The sequence below is a fragment of the Empidonax traillii genome, unplaced genomic scaffold (assembly GCF_003031625.1).
Source record: "Empidonax traillii isolate 1590-97213 ecotype Southwest subspecies unplaced genomic scaffold, ASM303162v1 scaffold98:size2021230, whole genome shotgun sequence".
Classification (NCBI taxonomy): Eukaryota; Metazoa; Chordata; class Aves; order Passeriformes; family Tyrannidae; genus Empidonax; species Empidonax traillii.
The window spans coordinates 1559872-1577883 of NW_020955291.1; the positions used below are offsets into that span (position 1 = coordinate 1559872).

An 18012-nucleotide genomic window follows, 5' to 3' on the forward strand; every position below is an offset into this window, starting at 1 on the left:
GATGGGTCTTTACAAATAGCAAATAGGGATGTGATGCAGAAAATGTGATTTCATATCTAATGCCCTTGCAGAATCATTCCTCCTACTCTGGTAGCTACTAGCAACCTAGAAATAAATTACATCAAAACTTTTTGTGTTTGAAACACTGCCAAATGTAACACTTGGGGGAGTTATACCGTCTGCTGTCTCCTGCTTTCTACCGCCCCCAGGATCAAAGGGCTCACATTTACTGAGAACACAACAGTTCTGAGGCTTGTCTTTAAAAAAGTTATAAGGAGCTCAGTGCTCCACATAAAATCTGAGAACTGTTTACAGGCAAAAATAACTGTGGTACAAGCAAACAATGATGTCCCTCTACCCCCTTTGTTGGCCAATGAACTAAGTATTTGGGCTGGAGTAAAATGAACCTTTGATACTGACTGAAGAGAAAAAAAGGAAGAAATACATAATTAAGAATGGAAAGGGGTCATGAAAACCAAGTATTTGAGTAAATTGAGCAAAATAAGCATTTACTTGATGTCTAAGACCGCAGTCAGATGTAAATCTTGATTCTTCAACCCTCTTCCATTATGTTATTGTTAATGTTCTACTTTCAGAATTCACTTTAAAAGAAGAGTCTTTTGAAGGGTCAAACTGAAAAGTTCAGTGCTTATCTCCAACTTTCAATTCTGTGTTTCTCAAAACTTGACCCTCTGTCTTACAATGTAAAAACTAACAAAGCAGCTACTACATGTTTTCTACCCCAAACTCTGATGCAGCAGAGCTTTAAAACTGCTGCATGAGCTGACTGCAAAACAAATTCTCCACATCTGGTTTACAAGGCCTCAAAGATGGAGTGGCATAAAAATTTCTGGTTTGGATGTATGGGGATGAGGGAAAATAACCCACCAAAACACACAGGGAAATGTCTAACTTACAGTTAGACATTTAATTAAGCCCTAAGGCTTAATTTTACAGTGATTTCTACCTATTTAACATCAGCGTACACTGAAATAAGAGACTCACAGAATAGTTTCAAATAATTCAGGATTTGTGCTAAATCACAAAGTACTGATTTAATATCCCAGCCCCCTGGTGCACAGCTACTGTAACTTCAACAATTATTTTAGGAAGTATGTGGTGTTTTTTCTACTTCTCAGCTTCCTCTCTCATCCTCAGTTAAAAATTGTGTGTATGCTGTGGAAAACAAACCCAAATATGGAGAGAGAGTCTCTCTTTCGCACTGAGAAATGAGTCTGATTCAGGGAGATAAGGCTTGGGGCCAGATAATCCTCCTAACAAAACTTCATTTCATCAGAGTCATTCCTTCCTCCACTAATCAAATTGTAATATACTTGTCTCTGCCTAAAAAGTCCCAGTACATTTCTCTCCTACCTATGCCTGTAGAAAAGACTATTCTCACTGACTTAAAAAAAAGTATTTTTTTCAGTTTGGTAATGTAGAAGTGTGGAAAAACAAGTAACTAAAATTCTTTTTTGACACTTGGACAATGAAGTGTTTCAAATCTTTCCATTTTAATATGTACCATTTCATTTCAAATACTGAAGCTTTTCTTCAATTTAAAAAAGTTGTAACAGCAGATTTTTCTTCTTTTTCTTGATGGAAGGGTGTACTTAATTTGAAAACTATGTGTAGGGTATTTTTTTAATCAATTTGAATTCATAATATATTTCTAAATTACCAACCCAGAGAGAATTCAGAAACCGCTGTGAGGTCAATTTCACAGACAAAGAAAATTAAACAAAGAATTGAAAAAATTTGAAATTTAAAGAATTTAAAGAATTTGAAAACCAAAGAATTCAATACTGAATCAGGTAAGAAAGAAAAACAGCTAGTGATATTGGAGAGAACATCTAAAAACACTGGCAGTCTAGACTACTTTTGTAGAAATACTGTTTCAATTCTATTATCACATGCCGGTACTTAATACCCGCAGTAGCACATTTATTCAAGATGAGGCAGCACAGTGGTACAAGAACGTTCCATAAATAATGATGCTATTTGACTCCTGTGAACCAACAGCCAAATGTCCTAACTGCATCCCCGTTAGTCTAATTCTCCATCCCACAGTAACTCCCACCCAGTGTGGCCCCTCCAACTCTCCCCTTTCCTCTTCAATATCCCTTGATATCTTCTACATCGCCCAGCCATTGCTGTGGCAAAGAGAAGTGGATGTTATGGCTCAGGATAGCAAACTGAAGGGAGAAGAGCTGCTGAAGCGTTCCTTTATGCCCCTCTTCTATTTACACATTCACAGAAGTAATTTTATCAAACTTTCAAGAATATTTGTTTCCCTGTCAAATGAAAGAACTGATACAACTGGCAGCATAACTGCAACAGTCAAGTATCACAGGAAATCGGACAGTACCTTTAAGTCTTATATAAGAGCAATTCACTCTCCCCCCTTCTGCCAGTAACTGCCAGCAGTAGCTGAGAAATATTAGAAAAATGTTTTACCCTCTCTAATTTGATAAAATGTCAACTTCATGCACTTTTTATCTCAGAGATACATCTTCACACTATATAAATAAAACGAAATTCCAAGACAACATAGAGCTCATTTACAGGATTTATCCATCACCCTGTGTTGTTTTCCAGGATTCTGTTTCTCCTTATTTCCTTCAATTTTAGTCCACAACATTCCAGACTTTGGCAGTAGAAAAACTTTTCCAACTCCAAATTAGACCAACAGAATATTCTTATACTTTTGCCAAAATTGAAAAACACCACAACTGCTTCAGCCTGAATGCAGAAGTAAATATACTCTGGCTATTTCTTTGGTTTAGAATAAAACTCTAAGGCAAGTGTAAGGCAAGAATAAAACTCTAAGTTTACACACCTATCAGGTGGTGCTGAGCACTTCTGTGACAAAAACCCTCCATTTCTTCCCAGCTAAGAAATTCTCAGCAAGCACAACAGATGTGTTTCCTCATTGCTGCTAAAACAGCTCTCCCAATTGCTCTTACTTTCCATTACACCCCCTCAGAATAACTAACGCATACAGCTTCAAAATGAGATCTCATGTTTCCACATTGTCCTCAGTCATGTTTTAATCCATAGTTCCAAGCTGTTCTCCCTGCTTTGCAGACACATGTACCACACCCTGCTCAGTCAGGAAAAATCTAGGTATGAAGAAAATAATCCAGCTTCTAAAAGAACACATTTTGAAATAAGATGCCAGGAAGTTAAAAAAAAAAAACAAACCAAGACACTAAACAGCAGGCATGTGTCCAAACATATATATGAACATAAATCTCAGCTTCCAATCAATGGAAGAACAAACACTTCTGTCAGGTACCTGTAGCACCGTGTGAAAGTTCTGGAGTTCCCCTACTCCTCTTTCCCCCTCAGCATTTTGATTCAGAGTACACACATTGTGTGTTTCAGTATGGAGGCAAGCCTACCAGACTGGCTTCTTTAGGAAAAAGGGCTATAATTTCTTCTTGGAGATGAATCTTCAGAATCAGGCCAGTATTAACTGAACTACAGTTGCTATTAGATAAAAGGAATCATTACTCAAAACCCCGTTTTTCACCAGCGAGCTATAACAGAAAGATAAAGCGTTTTTACAAACTGGATTTTTTCAGCACAGCCCAGCTAAGAATTATATTCCCTAACAGTCTTCATCTCTTCTCAGCTGGGGCTCTTGACCTACTGCTCCGTGAACTACTATTCTTTAAGCTTTTTAGGAATGAGAAGTAGCTAATAAAAAATAAAAAAGGGAGGGGGGCTGGATTTTATTTTTTGAAGTAAACTCCAAAGGTTTACTATACTAAGACACTGGTTTAACTGTGATGCTTTTGATCTGTAAAATTCAGTTTCACTTTGAGTCCTACTAAAGAGTATTTCTGCCCTCTACATTTATAGCCTTAGATGAAAAGATGGAAGTTGTCTGCAGTAGCCACAATAAACCCTGTGACTAGTTCAGTAGGACCATTACATAAGATCATAATGAATTTAAATTAGGAAAACAGAACAGCTTTGGTGTCTGCTTAAAGAAGCTCAACTATGAACTCCTCCATTTCGATTCACATGAACTCAAATCATTTTGGCAACAAAATTACTAACACTAAAAATTATTCTTATGTCATGTAAAATTCATATGAATTCTTGAGTGTTCTTATTTCCAGTGATATTTTATTCATAATTGATGGACTCAATAATAGGCAAATTTCAATTCAAGTTCTGGATTTAAAAACACAAAACCAAAACCAAACCAAACCAAAAAAACCCTGAACAAACCAAACAGGACCACATGGAAAGTGCACTATGCTTATGTACCACAAAATGCTGACATATTCCAAAACAGGAATATTTCAGTCATAATACAATTTATTTTTTTTTTAATGCAGAGAGGTTTTTGTCATAAAGATACCACCTACACTTACTAATTAGTTTGCGCCAGTTTTTTTTGCTTTCCCCTATGCTGACATTAAAACATAACTTATAACAGTATTTAATTTAGTATTTCATTAACAAGATCTGAAAATACTTGCCACCTCAAATGCTTACTTAAGCTGATGAATTATTTTCCTAGGTAGATATGAGGACAGAGGTAAATACAAGCACTCTGCCCAAGATCTACAGTAAGTACACTGGATGCACATTTTCTTTAAATGCCATCTCAAAACCAGCTAGCTGCTATCCACCTGAACACTGTTCCCTTCTGTCCACAAAAGCATGAGTGTTGCTATGTTCTACATAAGATTTCACACAAATCGCTTGTTTTGTATAACACTACAGTGGTTTTAAGTGAAAACATCAGGAGTCTGTCACTGAGATAGAATGAAATCTGCTTTGTGTTGTTTCAGTAAGGTTAAAAGAAAAAGCAAGCTGATGTTCTAGTCATTTCTTTCTGCTGTCAGAAATTCCTAGAAGCAGTTCTCATCAGATCTTCCAACACACGAGGCAAGTCATTATCAGAAATGCAGCCAAAAAATCTAAGTACTGGTATAGGGCATAGTAAAGTGCAACTTGAGCATGGTGCTTCAACTTCATATAGAAGCTCATTAGACAAAAAAACACATTAAAGTTTCTAGATCTTAATGATGGCAGAAAAAAATTCCAATCGTAACTTTTGAGTATCAGCCTAACAACACAGGCTTTAATTAGGACACTATTTAAAGAGAACACTAAGGAGCACAGCTTTTGAGTCAAACACAATTATCTTCAAATACACACTGGCTCATTTTCCTATTAAATGAAACTACCAGGAGATATCAGCTAAAACAACAGATTTTCATTAAATTTGTTTACACAAGTAATCTCCAACCGTGGGGCAGAGCCTTCCAATACATTCCCTTCCCTCCTCCTTTCCATCCACAACATTCTTTTTTGAAATCAAGACTACAGATGTTTCCTTTTGTAATTCCCGAGAGAAAAAGCCCAATGCTTAGTCTGTGTAGTTACTACCTGTAGTTACTACCCAGCATGGTCTTATATTTATATTTAGAGTTTATTGCTGCTTTAACAAATAATTCCAAAAGCAAGTTATTATCTGTGGGAGCAATATAGGCAGGGATTACAGTCCTGCTAACTTCATATTCACAATACAGATGAAAAAAAATTATTACAATTTAGTAAGTCTAGCAACACAAGCATCAAATTTTTTTAAAAGTCTTAAACAGTAACAGTATTACTGTGGGAAATTAAGGCTTGCAGAAAAGGTGTAGTCTTAACTTGAAAAAACCTCACTGCTACTACCGACACAAACAGGCACTACAATTTCAGTATTTCTTATATCCAGGGTTTCTTTTTCTTCCAGCAAACACCTGATCAAAGCAAAGGAAACATCTGCTGCAGGAAGCACCACACAAAGCCACTTGCCAATCTATAGCTGTCCTTCAAAAATTTAGGAAGTTCCAGACAGAACACTGATTATTTCCTTTTCAATTTCCCAGCATCTCAGATGTTTGCACAAGGTTTTACATACCTGCAGAACTTGTTCTTCTGAAGGTGACACAAATAGATCCATTCATTTTGGTTAACAGTATGAAGTTTTTGGCTGGCAATAGCCAGGAACATTCTGTCTAAAAGCCTTGCAAACAACAGCAAGTCCTACTTAGGTAAGACCAGTATCTTCTCTCTGTATTTTTATAATGAAGAATTCAAAAGGTACCTCAAGGGGATTAAAGTACTGTTATCTTGTGGTAGCTTGTACTTTTTTCCCCTTTCAAATAAGAAGTAATGGGTAAGCTGCAGAGTGAAAGTTTAAAAACCCCACTCTTCACAAATAAGGGTGAAATTGCTAAAAAAAAAAAAAAAGTTGTAACATTTAATACCCTTTTTTTAAAACTAGAGCATGTTCAAGGTGACTAGCAATACTTTAAAATGTGATGAACTACTACTTTAAAATGTGATGAACTGAAGCAAAGATTATCCTTATTTTACAAGGATAAGCAAAGTACAACCTGCAACCTGCTTGATCTTTTAGTAAAGCCAGGATTTATAGTCAAATATCTGGCAAGTCAATTTAAAAAGTGGAAGTCTTCAAGTGTTTCTGCTGTTCAGAATTGATCTGTGAAGTCTAATACTCTCTGGGGTACTGAAACAGAGTAACTATGCATCATGGTTATCTGAGCCTGCAACTGTTAAGTTACTATAAGAAAAAGGTATATTTATTACTCAAGTACACATAGATTATAAGCTTGCTAAAAGAAATGGGTCAAATAAGCATCACGCTCAAAAAATGTGTACAACAGAGGGCAACAAAATGCACTGACCACTTGACTTTGCTTTGCTGTGTTTGATGTACAGGCTGCTGTTCTCCACTCTAGTCCTCCAAATTACTGCTACAAAACTCTACAACTGTATCTCCTGCCACTGAAAAAAGTGCTCACAGAAACAAAGCAACCACATTTAAAAGATACATTATCAACCTGTAGAAGTGCTTTGCAAGTCTACTTCTATTGCACAAAAGAGATGCAACCTAGGTATTATTTTAAACATTCCCTCACCTTAACCTCTAACCAAATAAACCTTAAGGAGAGTATTTCAGTGATCACTTTACTCTTTCCAGTCACTTTCAGGCAGATAATCAAAACTACTGAGCTCACTGAAGTTTCGGGGTTTGGTTTTTTTTGAGTTTTCCTTTTGTTTGTTTGTTTTTAAATAAACACAACAACCCCATGACTATATTCACTAAAGGACTTGCACTGTGCAACTCGACTTTAATAAAGCATTTACACTACTACACTCTTAAACGGCTATTCAAAGCCAACCTATGAGCAAGGGCTTTCAGCCGACCTACAAAAATATCCAAGCATAGGAGCCTGTTTCCAAAGCATTTTCCACTCCGTACAGGGTAGGATGGGGAGAGACAGGATGAAGAGAATTCACCCATTAGAGATCCTTAACCTACATTTACTTCCTGATTCCTAAGAGCTCCATAAATTTCTCTGAAAAACAATGCAAATTACTTGAAATGGGGACACAAGAGAAAGAAAGTACTTATGGTGAAGATTCTCCTCCCTTTATTATAAAAAGAAGAGGTGTACAGTCATGTGCCTCTCAGCTCAAGAATATCTGAATCAACTTAAACACCTGTTTCTGCAGAAGTCATAATCCACAAAGTGGAAGCACTGCCAACTCAGCTTCAATTTTTGAAGCTGCAATCCTGAATAGAAATTAATGCACTGATTCATGTCAAGAGATCCAACAACATGGTCTGTTTGGTACCACTATTTCCATTGCCAAGCACGTACCAGAAGATCTTAAATATTCAGAAGTCCTGATGAGTGTGGATGAGCCTTACTGCCCAATTCCTGCTACCTTCCAGCTACCAGTTCTGTAATTGCACTGTTGGCAGCTCAGCTCTAATTCCAGATTAACTTGAGTTACTGAGTTGCTGCCATGTTCTCGGAGCTGTAGATCACTTACAATGCTGTAAACTCTATCCCCTAACAAAGGGCAGTGTAGGGCTCATGCTACAAATCAATTTTTGACTTCAGCTAAAGCTCAGAACAACACTTTAGCTGCTCAGCTGCAAGGTTATGAAGAAATGAATTATTTGAAGTGGACTTGAAAAGTATGAAGCATGATAAAATATATAACCCTAAGTAATCTGTCACTGAACGAAATAAACTGACAAAGAAAGGTTCTAGTGAAGTACAAGGGGTATAAAGAAAACAAAAATAGCAAGGAAAGCACTACACCTTGTGATTCATTAAGGCCATGGTGGAGGGCAACAGTGGACAGTAGTACCAATCCAGTCTTGTATTGCAAAACAAAACCTAAGGACAAGAGGCCTGTTATACCGCTGCCATCCCTAAACTGTTTGCTTAACATTTTTGCCTACATTTTGAACCACTAATTGTGAACTGAGTAGGAAAAAAAAAAAGGCCTTTGAGTCCAGAGCTACAGACAACAGTGAATAACTTTTTGCTGTTTACCCTTAAAAATCCATGACAAAATCTTTAGGAGGACAAGTCAAACTATATTGAGCCATAAAGCTCAATCATATAATAAAAATGTAGTGAACATATAGTATTCTCTCAACATGCTAAGAAACCACAATTATAACCAGATGTGTGAGTGAATGTTGTTTATACAGCTGTAGAAAATCAGGAATGCAAGACAGTGACATCATCAATAAAAATGTCTTAATTAAATGCAAGCTGCTAAAACACAGCAGTGTTTTACTTCCCAGAGTAACATTTCCTTCATAAAAATTTGGAAGCATATTGCCCAATATTAAGTGGTAAGTTGACAGAAACAGTATGTAAGAAACTGGGTCACCCAGTATACACTAAGTGTAGCAATGCTTCATTTTTCCACAATGTCAAAATGAGAGTGAGGCTGTCTTTTTTTTCTAGAAAAAAGTTGCATGATCTCCTGCTCACACTTGTAAGTCATGTAAGATTTCAGACTATCAGATCTTTTATTTGAAATGTAGTAAGAGACTATTTACCCTGTAATCAGTCTGTGGAAGAGGCAAAAGCAAAGTAACACGAGAGAATAGTAAATCAAATACTTCTCTTGTTCATTTCATTTTTAAGGTCATGTTAACCTTAGAACATCTACAGGACAGTCTTATCAAAAGGACATGAACACCCCTGGGTATCAATTTATGTATACCCAATTCTCTGTTCCTGTATAACATAAAAATCAGCCTTCAGTGAGACGAATAGAGCAATCTACACTTCTGTTCAAAAAGTAGGGAATGGGCAGGGAGTTAGGTATTTAACAAGGAAGCAGAGTGGGAACAGTCAATCGAAATAGCAGAAAACTCAAAATGGTATTAGCGCTCAAAGTTTTCATAAACAAATAGTTCCACAAAATTATTTCTGCAAAAATTTCCATTTTCTCTAATCAACAGAATCACATCTAGCTAGAAACCCTAGACAGAGCTACAGTACCCTGAACCTTAAATATTTATACTAGTTAAAACTTACAGAAGTGAAAATACTCTTTAGGATGATCTGAAATTGGAGGAGGGTTTCAAAGGGGTATAAGTGCAATTATAAAACAGACATTCTCTGCTACCTAATAAAATTTTTTATTGTGCTTGTGAACAACAAGCCCTATGTTCATCACTTCTCATTTCTGATCATGTAAACCCAATAGCTAGAGTGTAAGTGAAAGTCTGAAAAAGTCTTGTTTTCACAGTTCTCTCTTTTTGATAATGGCAGCTTCAATGCAAGTGACCCCCAAACTTCTCCATTGCAAATTTCAAATGACTTCATCAAAAGGACCTGGGAGTTTTAGGAACAACCCTGTGAAAGACTTAGTCTTCAAGAAAAAGGAATGACACTGGATAAATATTTATCCATCTCAGGCATAAACTCAGTAATGTTTGTGAGAATACAGATGAAAATAGCAGAGGTTTGGTATGAGTAGTTACAGAATTCCTCCTCTTCAAGTTTTCAAAAACAACAGACAATACAAGATTTTGATTCTTAAATTTATTTTTAGCAGGATGTGTGTACTAATGGACGGTGACATCACTAGAAGATAGGTCCATGTCCACCACCTGCAACAGAAGCTAGAAAGACGTTAAAGAAAACAATTCAAGAGTTAAAGATGACACTACTTACCCTGAACAGACTTAGGAAAGTCACCTACTAAGCAGTACTGTTAGCTTTTGATGCAGATATGGTATTATTTGTTACCAAAACCTCCTTTCAAAATTTAATGCATACATTACCTTGATTTTGATTGGAATCATGTGCTTCAGTTTCAGAAATAACAATTAGAGAAACTCATTCTTAAAAAACTACTCACGGAAAGATTGGTTATTCAAAATTACTTACCTGTAAATTGTCTTTAGAAGATAAAAAATCTGCAAATTTAGGTCTAAAGTTCCCATCTGAAGTTGAAAGCTAACGAGAATTCTATCACTGTTAAACCAAATCAACAGCAAGTAACATTTCTGGATTCATCCACTTGTTTCTTGCCATACCTGGGTGTTTTACAAATCAGTAAGCTAGGATCTCAGCATTATACTCACAGATTGGTGATACTAATTCAGGAAGAAACAAAGACTTGATATGTTATCACCCAGAGACCATGTTATACTAAGAAAAATGTCAATATCCAGAAGTAACAAAAGAAACAATCTTGTCTAGAAAAAATCAATTTCACCAGAAATCAAACTTGAGCTGCAAAACCTAGGAACACAGTTCAGGAAAATAGATTCTCAAAGAATTAAGTGATAGGCCCCTTTCCCAGTGCTATTTTAAGTGTGAAGCCAAGAAGCAAGGCTCAATTTGAGGTATGGAATTTCCCAAGACGGTAAAAGACAGAGTCCTTGCTTCATCTCCATTTCTTAGTAACTAAAAACAAAACACATGAGCTAAGTCAGAAGACTCTGCAGACAGTATCATGAAAACATCCTAATCTTACATTTCAAAACTTCAGAATGTTTATCAGCCTCCATTTCTCAAACCAAAAAGCACTACCGGTAGTGAGCATGAGATCACTTCATTTATCTTAACAGTAGCTTAGAAACTTCATTGTAAGGTTGTTGTTCTTTACAATCTCTTGGTTCATCTGCCTTTATTAGTAACCTTGGTTGACATCGTCTCAGCTCATAGTTCTTTATTAGTACCTCACATGTATACCCCACTGATCAGCCTAAAAACATTCTTACGGTATACTTTAACATCCTAGGACTTCATCTGTTTAAAACAAACTGCTACAGTTCCTGAAGACTGTCTCCTACTCTTTAAAGAAAGGCCTCAAACTAGTCCAGAAAAGGAACTGTGCTGTATTAGAATGAAATCCTTTAGCAGTATAAATAATTCAGCCAAGAAACCTGGTTTTAAGGATGATGACAGCCCAGTAATATGCAATTGCTTTCTCTTAAAATTAGGAATTCTCTCATCTAGTAATACTGAGAAATTAAACTGGTTTATATTTGTTGATAACAACCAACAAGGGTGGAATCTGTTCACAGCTGCACTACCATTTGTGATTTCTTTTTAATTGAGCTCTCTTGTTTTCACAGAATTATAAATCTGTCTGAAAGACCAAGTTACTGCCTTTTGAGCAACTCACTATCCCAGTGGTCTACTATGTCTAAACAGGGAATAATTGCTGGTAGTGAGCTACAGAAACAAGTCAGTGTCCCTAGACAACCAGTCCTTCACCGAAACTGTTTGGGAATTTGTTCTCCAAACCCATTACACACAGTCAGAGGGAAGGTAGGGCATGTGATGAAAAGCTTAAGGCTTCCTGTTCTTTAATCTTCCAGGTTCCATTATCCAGTTGGGTCAGTTGCTATTGCAATCAGAACTACTGTGATACCACCTATCTTACATGAAGTTGGTTGATATTCCTCCCACAGGATAAACACAGTAAAGTTGACAGGAAGAACCTTCATCAATTGCTTTTCTGTGAGGCATAGAGGAAAGTAAGTCAGGAAATCAGAGTAGAGTGGGAATGATACAACTAATCTGAATGATGACTTGAAACACATTGTGAACAGCATTTTCCCGAACAAAGGCACCACAAAATCTAAACTCAAGTTATAAAAAAGCAAAAAAAAAATAAATTAAGAAATTAAGAAAAGAAAACGTTACTGACAGGCCTGTATGATGAAACCTCAAGAGAAATTAATTTGGGCACCATATATGCATATGCTACAGTTACAGGGCACTGCAATTGTTCAGATATCTCCTCTTGAAAAATGATGCAGCTTCAGTTCTATTACTGTAATACCCAAGTTAGCTCTGGGAAGCAACTGACAGAAAATTATGATATATTCTAAATATGTGGGATGTTCAACAGGAGGCTTTACAGTATAATATGGTAGGAAAGGAAAACAGATGACTGGGAATAGCAAAGAATAGAATAACTTAAGGGATCATTTGCTCATAATGAGCTGCTGACTCTGCATCCTTCTTTTATTATAATCTGTCTGGTTCTAATGGTGCTAGTGCTGCTAAGCAGCCATATTAGAGGCTGTAGATGCTAAAACTACATTTTACTGGGTTTAATGGATGCTTGAGTCTAGTTAAAAAGTTGTGCTGAAAACAGTGATTAAATTTTTTTCCTTTAGCAAATACGTAACTAAGACTTACAACAAGAAATGAAAGGAGCATTAAAAAATTACTCTGTGAGGAATTACATTTGTAACACTCAGGGTAAAGCTTTTTATCTGCACTACTAAAACTAAGTCTGTACATATAACAAAGACTGAATAGCTAAAAAACCAAAGAGCTGGTTTAACAGGTTCAGAACACTAGAATCAAACAAAATGTTAATAATGTGCTGGAAGCAAAGACGTAACAGTGGCAATTAAATATTTGTCTTTGGAGATAACAGTTTTTTAGGTTAACTAAAAACATTTGCAAGAACAAGCTTTAGTGAAGAATGGACAAAACATTACGCACTTCCAGCTTATGTTCTTTCTCTGCAAGGAATTCTTTTTGACATCGGAGAAAGTCTGATAACATTCGAGTCAGCTGTTTTCTATCATCTATTTCAGCTGCCAACCTGCCATTGTAATCCGCCAGCAACATACATGCATCATCTACCATTTTGGAAAGTTGCTCTCCAGATTCCTTATCTAAAAAGCAAGCAGAGAAAAACAAGTAAAGCGTGATTTCATCACACACCGTTAAGTTCTCAGAACAGCATTTCAGTCACTGGGTCCCCAACCCTCACCTGTTATTCTGTCTAACAGGGACACATCTTGGACCTCTATAGGCAGAGAGGCTATTCTCTGATGAACTGCTGCATCCCCAGAGGCAGCGTTTTCTAGTTCTTGTAATGCTCTAATGAGATCTGTGGTCTGAAAAAAGCATGCAAGATGGAGAACTACTTTAAGTAAACAGATCCTAGAACAAAACAGTATCTTACAATAAGCTTTTGGAATTGATTTGATGGCAATTTCAACAGCATTTACAGCATCAGCTTTTAGACTGAAAACGAAACCAAACCTTTCATTCTCAGGACAACATTGCAGTATTCGCAGTTTTAAAAGTCACCTTCCACCAGCGGATTTTTTTAATTTAAATTCTAAGTATATAAAGATTATTTATATACCTTTTATTCTTGTGAATATTTTACAATACCTTTCATTTTACTATAGATTTTTGACATTATTTTTCTTGTCATTTTGCTTCACTATAGCATCAGACTAGATCAGTGTGCTTCTTTTGAAAGTAGAGCTCATGTTCATAGAAACCCAGATGTCTGTTACAGAGAAACATACTAAATTGTGATTATTTGAGGACAGTCATTCCTGGCCATAACAAAATGAGATACAGCAACACCATAACAAAAACCCCACAAGAATTAGAAAAGCTATAACAATGCAAGGTAGACAATTTTTCCCTACCATCATGATTGCAATACTGAGGAATATCTTATTGATAAATCCGTAACAATCTTACTCTAATACATGGGTTACTGATTACTACCCTGGAAACTGAATAAGAATGTAAAACACTGTAGAAACTAATCCTGAAATCCTGATGTGAGCAAAGCTGGACATACAGTTCTTACATTCAGATTTAGTCTCAAACGACTAAAGTTATCACATACTTGTAACCTGAAATACTGTGAAAAGTTTCAGGTGTAGCCACTCTTGCACAGAAACAGTACCTCATAAAAAAGAAAAACAGAGACCATCCAAAAACAGAAGTGACTGAAAAACTCTGTATGAAACTATATGTAAACACAGAACTTTATAAACACCTTATTACCTGAGGGGGGTCAGTGGGAGAACTTCGAGGTGAACAGTTATTTTCATCAACTTTTATCTGCTCATATGTGCGTTTCCTCACCTTTCTGTCTCCATCTAAATGAAAGCAAACAGAGCAGTCAGGGAAATAGTATTTCAAACAAGAGACTGAACCTTGATACACACATAAAATACTTACACAAAGCTTGCCTAAGTTGTTCTAATACATCATTTTCATAAACAGACCTTTCTTCCCAGATAGACAGCACTCGGCCGAGGTGTTTCTTACAACTCTCATCAGACTCACTGTTACAGGAGAAAAAAGCAAGTATCAGCACTAGGTAGAAGTACAGTGTTTCTATATGCTTATTTTTCACAGAAAAACCTTTGCATACCTTAGCAATATCCAAGCACCAGAAGTCAATCTCAGAAAATAACAAAATCACATTTTAAAGAAAAAAAAGCAAATGCTAGTTCATGGTGTCTTAGCAAGCACACAAATACAAAAGGGCCAATGCCCAACTCGCTTTCTTCTGTTTTCTTGCTCAACGCAGAAATCTGTAGGTCTGTAACCCTATTATGCAAACACTGCAAATAGGTTTGTGTTGCTTCAACAGCTCTGTATCCTTGTGAAAATAATCCCGTATCAAGTCTCTACCTTCCTCATGCAATGAGATTAATGGCTGCCGGGGAAAAACAAATCCTGCAACACCAGTAATGAATAATATCAAACTGTTCCAGCACATAAACACAGACTGAAAGCAAGTCTTAGTTTCAGGAGTAGCTAACAGCTTTCCAAAGCAAAATGGACGGAATGCTGATGAATTTACTATGAAACTTCATCCAACAGCATTAAGACTCTCCAAGATCAAAAGAACACTGAATAAATAAATTAGCAAGACCTCAAGTACAGAAACAGCACACAAAGACTAGCTGAGCCAGAAGAGATCAACTGAGGACTTCTCAACTCCCCTCAAATACAGTATGAAGAAGGACACTGGACATACAAGTTTACTGTACCTTGAAACATGCTTAAAAGCCTCCACTATTACTGGAGCAAAGTCTTTTGTAAATTCTGGTCCTTTCCTTTTGCTGTTCTGTATGACATCATTGGCCAAGTACAGGAATGTCAGCTTCCTATTTGGTTTTGCTAATAAAAAGAATAATAAAGAGTAATTAGAAATTTTATTTCCTTTAACTAATACCTCTTTATCCACATTTATACTGAATACAAACATCCACCTCCGGACCTTCCCCACTCTGAAATAAAATATATTTTTTCTGTTTTCATTACTGCTTACAACAATTTCACATTTTCAACATTTTCATGTGAAAAGACTCCAGTCACCCATTGGGTTTTCTCTCCCTTCTGCTCTCTTTGTTCAAATTCCTTTTCATAGTAGGAAAACTTCCCTTTAGCATCATCTTTGAAAACAAACAGAAAAAACCCCAATATTCCAAAGTGTCCTTCAGACCTCAACTATTTTCAGATGTTTTCCTGAGTCTTATGTGATTTGTCTGTTAGGTAGCCCTCATGGATTTATTTCTTCAGCTTTCCTTTGAGCCTGCATACAGGCTCTTATACTCATGAAGTCCTCTCTCAAGGCACTTCACAGATCCACAGTCATTCACTCCTGTGAAGAACCTCCTCCTTTTCAGTCTGAATTTCATCAGTCTTACATACCCACTTCTCATTCTTGCATTTGAGCAAACTGAACAGTCAACCCCCAGTTAGTCTCATTGTTATCACTGTGATACTTCCCTCCCTCATCTCCTAATTGTTAAAACACTCACATGCTGGCAGCCATACTATCAAGAAAACATTCAAAAACCACTTTCAGGCTCCTCGGTGTAACCCTTCTCCAAGCATCTTAAGCATTCTACCTCACCTCCATTAATGTGCAATAGATTACAAGCTTGCAATTTACAAGTTGCTTTTGAAAATCTATTCTATGTTTTTTAAGTGTTCCTACCTGGGTATTTTCATTTACAATCATACTTCAACTAATCTTCAGCAGTCTACAAGTTTCTTGGAGCCGAAACTCTTATTGTAACACTTCTATCCTTGGGTAACACCAGAATATCATTACCACCACATTATCACCAGTCTCATTATGTACACCTTGATTTTAAAAGGAGGTTTCTTTCGAAAGACGAGTTTCTATGGCCCTCTCAAGGGCTTTACTGTAGTAAAGTCAGTCTAGGATTTCCTATAATTCATGCTTAGTCCACAATATGATTTGATTTTGTTAATTTCTATTCCAACCTCTCAAAAATGCAGAACCACCACCTTCACATACAAAGAGAAAAATTCAGTGTTGATATGCTTTCACTCTGGGGAAATGTTTTTGAGAATAAATTTTGCACTACAGAAAGACTCTTCTGAAGGATTTCTTCTTGAAGTACTGAATTTTTCCCATCCTCTTGGACAGACATGTCTAACAAGTTGAGAGTTCTGGATTAAGTGGGGGGAAAAAAACCCTCTGTTAAATGTAAAAATGTACCTACCTTTTACAGTCAAGGCAAACTAAAGAGTGGTAAAAAAAGAATTAGCTTAGAAGTGCTAGACACAAGGTGGATCTATTAAGAGTCTACTCTAAACAGTGAAGTCACTACAGGAAATAAATCTACTTGGGACAAAATCTGGCTAATCTAAAATGTAGATTTTATAAAACTGAGCTACTCAATTTCTATATTAAAACCTGACTGATGATACAACAACACATCTCCTATCTAAGTTTCAGGTAAATCAAAGTTCTGACGCATAGAAAGCTTTGAATTATTTAAAGAGAGAATCTTAGAAAACACATATTGTCTCACAGGCATACCAAAAAGTAACTAGCACTTTACCGAAGATGACTCCGCACCCCTCCCCACTTCTTAAGTGAACCCAGAATTATGACTCAAAATATAATGAGGCAGGCCACTTCACATACTATATCCTCTGGAACTGCACACAAGATAGGTCCTTGTCCATCCATTTTACAGAAAAAAGTCATGTTTTAATCCTCAGTGATGTAACTCCTTTGTGAAAAACCTCAGCTTTCCTCTTTCCAACAAACAGCCAAATCAACTGGGCTGGCAAAGAGAGGAGATGCATGCACACTAATAAAGTCAGGTAGGGCTTATTCTCACAAAACCTAGACTTTATTCACTCCAGTAAAGAGATCCATGTATCAGGTTTGGAAAAAGCAAGTGAAAACGCAGAAAGTCACTTTTGGGCTTATTTCACCCAGTACTACCTTTTCAGCTTGCTATTATAATTCAACATAAACACAGATGCATATAAGGAACAAAAATCCAAACCCACTATTAAGCTACCTGTGGTTTCAGTTAAAAGTTCAACCAATACTGTACCCTAATGTTTACAAAGAAAATTGCAAAATAAAATTGAATTCCTCTTCCTGTAAGAATGTGGTGCACAAAATTCCAATGCTGAAAATTATGCCTAGTCTTGAGAATGGTTCCCTTTCATTTCAGAAATCTTCCAGAGTTACATACTGATCTACTAGCACCCTGCCTTACCCATGAGACTAAAGTGCAATGTAACTTCTGGCAACTGAAGCTGACAAATTTAAGCTGAAAAGCATTCTACTATGACTGTAAATTAACTACTCAAGTCTGAAATACAAAACTGAATTCAGGACCATATAGATCTATTCTGGAAAAAAAAAATGTTAAAAGCATCTCTCATCACTAGTAGTGAACTTTCCAGCCCAGGGCTTTGATAAATCTCAGAACAACAAAATGCATCAAACAGATTATTTTAAGTGTCCTCAACACGTGGCAAGGCTATTAGCAAAAGCATTCTTACTGTGAGAAGAACATGAAGGGAAAAAAAACATAAGAACTTAGGTTGAAGAAGGATCTGAAAGGCACATACT

The 18012-nt window shown here is 36.5% G+C and overlaps 1 protein-coding gene across 3 annotated transcripts in view; it reads right to left on the reverse strand.

Moving 5' to 3' along the window:
- RPRD1A (regulation of nuclear pre-mRNA domain containing 1A) overlaps positions 1–18012 on the reverse strand; it is a 40152-nt gene that overhangs the window by 15418 nt on the left and 6722 nt on the right. Inside the window, exons 2-7 of one of the 3 annotated variants that reach the window (XM_027881891.1) lie at positions 15149–15278; positions 14328–14434; positions 14151–14245; positions 13108–13234; positions 12834–13009; positions 2369–2430 (exon numbers count right to left, since the gene is read on the reverse strand). In XM_027881891.1, coding sequence (XP_027737692.1) covers positions 2371–2430; positions 12834–13009; positions 13108–13234; positions 14151–14245; positions 14328–14434; positions 15149–15278 — 695 coding nt within the window. In that variant the 3' untranslated portion in view covers positions 2369–2370. Of the gene's footprint in view, positions 1–2368; positions 2431–9887; positions 9983–12833; positions 13010–13107; positions 13235–14150; positions 14246–14327; positions 14435–15148; positions 15279–18012 lie in introns of those variants that run through there. The other 2 variants (XM_027881892.1, XM_027881890.1) reach the window with 2 other exon arrangements.